Genomic DNA, 5051 nt, shown 5'->3' on the forward strand with positions numbered 1-5051 from the left:
GGATATAGCAGGTGCATTCTAACTAGATGAAATGAACCTAGGACATCTGGAAGCACATTTAATAAAAGTCCCAAAACATACTCATAACAGACTTTTTCAAATCACCAATCAGATGTAGAAAAGATTTTCTGTGCTTTTTCAAATTTTACTTAGATTTTTTTTTTTTTTGCCTCACAAAACCCAGTCTCATCCGGTTCAGCCTTCACCACAAGACGAATGCTGTCTGTTTTCTTTTTGAAAGATACACGTCACTGTGCACTGAAAAAGGGGAACTTCCATAGCTTGTGGTTATGTTGCATGATAAACAGATCTGCTCACGCCACTTCAAGAGGCGACTTGGATCAATAAAAGGCAACAGGCACCAGAGGCAGCAAGCAGACATTCGCGGCTCTCAGGACTATTTCTTCAGAAGTCAACCCCACACCGAGACTAAGCAATATGCCAGGATTATTTTTTTCTCACAACCACCCAACCGAACTGAAAGAAGCAGACTGCAAGCTTGGAGAAGGCAAAGTTCATAAAAGGAAGCAAAAGGCTTTGTAAGTATATGTGACTTACTGTCAAATGAAAATGTATTTGGAGTGAAAGTAATGTTAGCAAATTGAGAAATCAGAATTAGTGCCATTTCACAGAGTTCACCCACAGCAAAGCGTATTCTGCATAGCATGTTCAATGCTATAAAAGTATAACAGGGCTTGAATGGAAAGGGATATGGATGAGAAGTTCCTAAGTTAAATAAGTTGAATATAAAAATGAGTGAGTAGGAAAGAAGGAGCAATTGCTTGTAATTACTTGCATAAGTATCCCATTGGCTTCAACCCTGGAAGTGAATGATCTGGCCCTAAATGTTTGCAAGTTGTAAGGCCTTCATACAGAATGATACCTATCTGTAACTGTGTTTAACCAGTATCGTCCATTCATTACACGTCTTATCATTGATTTCAGTGGTGCAGATCTGAAAAGCTATTTGAAGTCCATGGTACCACATCTTGAATCTAGCAACAAGTCTAACACCAGAAATGTGATGTAAGTACTGGATTCTAGAAATACATAGTAATTATGAACTAAGGCTAGATTGCCATATTTTATCCTCACAAACAAGTCTATTAAATTTACACTCATGTGTAAAGTATATGATGAACCACAAAATATTTATAAGATCAAGCTAATTTCAGTTTCTTAGTTACAAAAAGCGTTTTTATAAACCAGGCATCACCACACAGAAGGTACCAATGGAATTGGGAAAAAAATATGTTTTCCTTTTTTCCATTTCCTTTTTAATTGTTTATGGGCAGTTCAGTGGTGCTCATCACCACATCTATTCATTAATAGGTCACTTACATTATTAATGAATTAAAGCCTGACAACACCCTTGTGAAGTAGAGGAATATTACCATCCCTGTTTTAGAGATAGGGATAACAATGGCACACATAGGTGAAGTGACTTGCCCAAGGTGACAAAAGAAGTTAATAAGTCTTGCAACAAAAACCAAGTCAATCCAGGACTTTAACTACAGACCCTCCATTCTCCTTTTATTTACTTCAAGAACTCTGCTGCTTCTTACTTGTCCAAGTTAAGGGGCAGTAGCATGCCACCAATTTCATGCAGAGTCCACCAGAGATGTTATGAGCAAGCACTGCGTTTTCATAAAATTGAATAATCAATTGCATTCTTAAAGTATTCTTAAGAGGCCATTAGTTAATTAAATTAATTAAAATAACTAAACAGTCAATATTTTGTTTCTTGCATTAAATATTTTTTCTTGTGGTCACCACAGGCTTTCTGCAGAAGAGGTGATGCAATGGTCCCAGTCTTTGGAAAAGCTTCTTGCCAGCCAAAGTAAGTGTATTTTTTTATCACTACTACTTTCTTATGTTAATCTAGTGAGCTTTCATGCAGACTAAATAAATCTATGAAGCTATAGCATTCTGTGAATAATGCTAAAAACAATGGCCAATAGCCTTTCAGTAATTCACATCTTCACTGTCACATGGCTACCTATTGTAATAGATTGCCTTAACTTGACAGCCCATCCTTTCCACAGGAAATGGAAATAATCTCATTAAATTCAATGGGGTTGGATCAGATTCCACATGCCCACATTACTCCAAATGATGCAGATAAGAGTTATGTATGCAGTTGGAGTCAAAGTCAGACTATGCAGAGAAGAACAGACTCCCACTGACTTCAGTAGCCTTTGGATCAGACCCTTCATTCGCAGTGCACTGCAAAAATATAGATATACTGTATATTTCAGCAAAATCTTATTACTATAATAGGAGAATTCAATGTGACCTTTACCTTAATTGTATTTATCTTATCCTCCCCAATTTAAGTTATAAATATAACATTATAACTGATTAAGTACTTGTATTTGTTGTAGGCGGTCAAGTTGCCTTCAGGGAATTTCTGAAGTCAGAATTCAGTGAGGAGAACATTGAGTTCTGGCTGGCTTGTGAGGACTATAAGAAAACTAAGTCTGATCACTTGCAAGACAAGGCAGAGAAGATTTATGAAGAGTTTGTTCAGATAGATGCAGCTAAACAAGTAAGTACAAAGTTAATCTGTACTGTGTTATGTATGAAAGATTATGAGAGTTGGCAAGGGATAGATATGGGGCTGTACTAAGACAAATACATCTTTAATAAAACAGGAAGAGAAGCCATAGATTCTTATATTTTCATTAAGTCACCTTCTGCCATACTGCCTTGAGCTCGTCAGGTGAAAGTAGTGCTGCTGATTCAACAGACGGCACTCTTCCCTCTGAGGCCACGTCCAGACTAGGGTATTAAAATCGATTTTAGATACGCAACTTCAGCTACGTGAATAACGTAGCTGAAGTCGAATTTCTAAAATCGAGGTACTCACCCGTCCAGACGGTGCGGCATCGATGTCCGCGGCTCTCCATGTCGATTCCGGAACTCCGATGTAAGCGCGCTCGGGGGATCGATACAGACTAGACACGATATATCGATCCCCGAGCAATCGATTTTAACCCGCCGATGCCGCGGGTTAGTCTGGACGTGGGCTAAGTCAATGCTGATTTGAGCAAGATGTTAAGAGCCTGTTCTGCTGATGGAGGTGTTGTCACTTGAATGAGAAATGAAACCAGTCTGGATCATTTATGGTCCTTAAAAATCCAAGGACACTTTGGAGAAAAGTAGAAATGTTAGCATAAGCCATATTACAAACTAGATTTCTACATCCTACCAAAAAGCCTCCTGCAATTTTAATTGGATATTTTATTCTTCACTTTCTGTCCTAAGTTGTTGTTACTCTTTCTGACCCCAGAAGTGGCTGCATTGCACCAATGAATGGCAATTCCTGTGTATAGTTTGTATACCTTTTTTATCTGAAGTTCAATCAATTTTGAATGAAAGGTGCTATTTAAGGACAGATTAATTATTGTAGCTTAAAGAAACCTTGGACCAAGTTTTAAGACTGAGAGTCTGTGTTTCAGGAAGATAAAGTGACAAATATAGCGGCAAAAAGTATTTTCTAAAAAAAGATATTAACAAAGTTTTATTTTCTCTTCCTAGGTCAATATTGACTATCATACAAGGAAAGCTACAGCTAAAAAGGCTCAAGACCCAACTTTCACAAGTTTTGATGAAGCCCAAAAAACTGTATATGTGCTAATGGAGCGGGACTCGTATCCTAGATTCTTGAAATCAGAAGCCTACCTTAATCTTTTAAACAAGCTTCAGGTCAACGGTGTCAAGTGAGCAGTTTAATGCCATGGAAATCTGAGGATAAACTATGCATGTCAATTAACCTACAGCAAAGAGGTCCTCCTGTGCAACTGGGTCTCAGCATAGAAAATGGAAACTTTAGCCTCTGAAGTGTTGGCGGAAGTGCAGATAGACGATCATACATGATAAAACTTAACAAGATGAAGGCACTCAAGCTATGTTTCCAAGCCTGATAGAGTGGGAAAGAGGCTGTGGAGCGGGACACCCTCTGTCCTTTATGCCACTAAACTGAAACTGGATACATAGTTATTAACTAATTGTATCACACTGTGAATTCCCACAGGATAGATAACAGTTTGGAAGCGCTAGAATAAAACCCTTGTATCTGAGTGTGATGGGTAAAATAATTGATATTGGGAGAAAAATACTTTTAAACTGTCAATTTGTATACTAGCTACAGAAATGCATAAAACAGACCAATAAGCCAAATGAGAACTTGTCCAGGCTATGAAATGCTAATAAATGTGTGCAGTTCTATTGTATTGAATAAAATGTATTATAAATGTGACAATTGAGAATAGGTTTAAGTTATATAAGCTAGATATTACTATTTATGTATTAAGCAAATAGGTATGTAGCACATTTTTACTATTTAATTTATTGCAAAGTGTGAAATAATGACAAGCAATTCCTAAATTAAAGCTACGTGACAAAAGCACAGAAGTTCAATGGTCACTTTTTCTCTATCATAAGAAGGCTTTGACACCTGAATTAAGGAGGTAAATACTGAGGCACAGCCATCTCTGTTATCCTCTGAAATCTCTTTGTTCTAATATTCTAATTCTTTCTAGATGCCCAATTCTCTTGCATACATTTTACACTAGCATAACTCCATTTATATCAGTGGAGCTTATCCTGATATACTCAATGTAAAATCAGATTCAGGCTTAAAGTTCTTTTTCATTTTTGCACTTCTCCAACTTTAACAGTTAAGTCTTTCAACAACTATTGAAACAGAGATGAGAGAAACCATCTGAGCAGAACAACTGCAGAACTCATACCACATTTCACGTTGTTGAATTGTTAAACATTCCAGACCACTCATGCTTACCTATCAAGAGTGACAGTAACTGGTGAGGCTGACCAGCAAATCCCGGCAGGGTTAGTGCTACAGAGTCTTGGTAGATGTTGTGACAGAGTCTAATTTATAATACTAATATTAACAGTAAAGGTCATTTACATTTCATTCTGAATCTTGTGTTAAATTTGCTCTATAAAATGTGCCGTACTATAAACGGATGAACACCAAAGTGGGCAATGATTACTGGGGAGGAGGCCAAAGCAGACGACCAAAGTTG

At 37.4% G+C, this 5051-nt stretch overlaps 1 protein-coding gene across 1 annotated transcript; it reads left to right on the forward strand.

The window, feature by feature from the left end:
* Positions 1–318: 318 nt before the first annotated feature.
* Positions 319–4398, forward strand: RGS1 (regulator of G protein signaling 1). Its single transcript, XM_030573828.1, has 5 exons — positions 319–539; positions 946–1026; positions 1779–1840; positions 2385–2548; positions 3541–4398. Exons 1-5 carry the CDS (start codon positions 439–441, stop codon positions 3724–3726), a joined length of 594 nt encoding a protein of 197 aa, XP_030429688.1. The 5' UTR covers positions 319–438; the 3' UTR covers positions 3727–4398.
* Positions 4399–5051: the final 653 nt, after the last annotated feature.

The sequence above is a fragment of the Gopherus evgoodei genome, chromosome 8 (genome assembly GCF_007399415.2).
Source record: "Gopherus evgoodei ecotype Sinaloan lineage chromosome 8, rGopEvg1_v1.p, whole genome shotgun sequence".
Taxonomy (NCBI): Eukaryota; Metazoa; Chordata; order Testudines; family Testudinidae; genus Gopherus; species Gopherus evgoodei.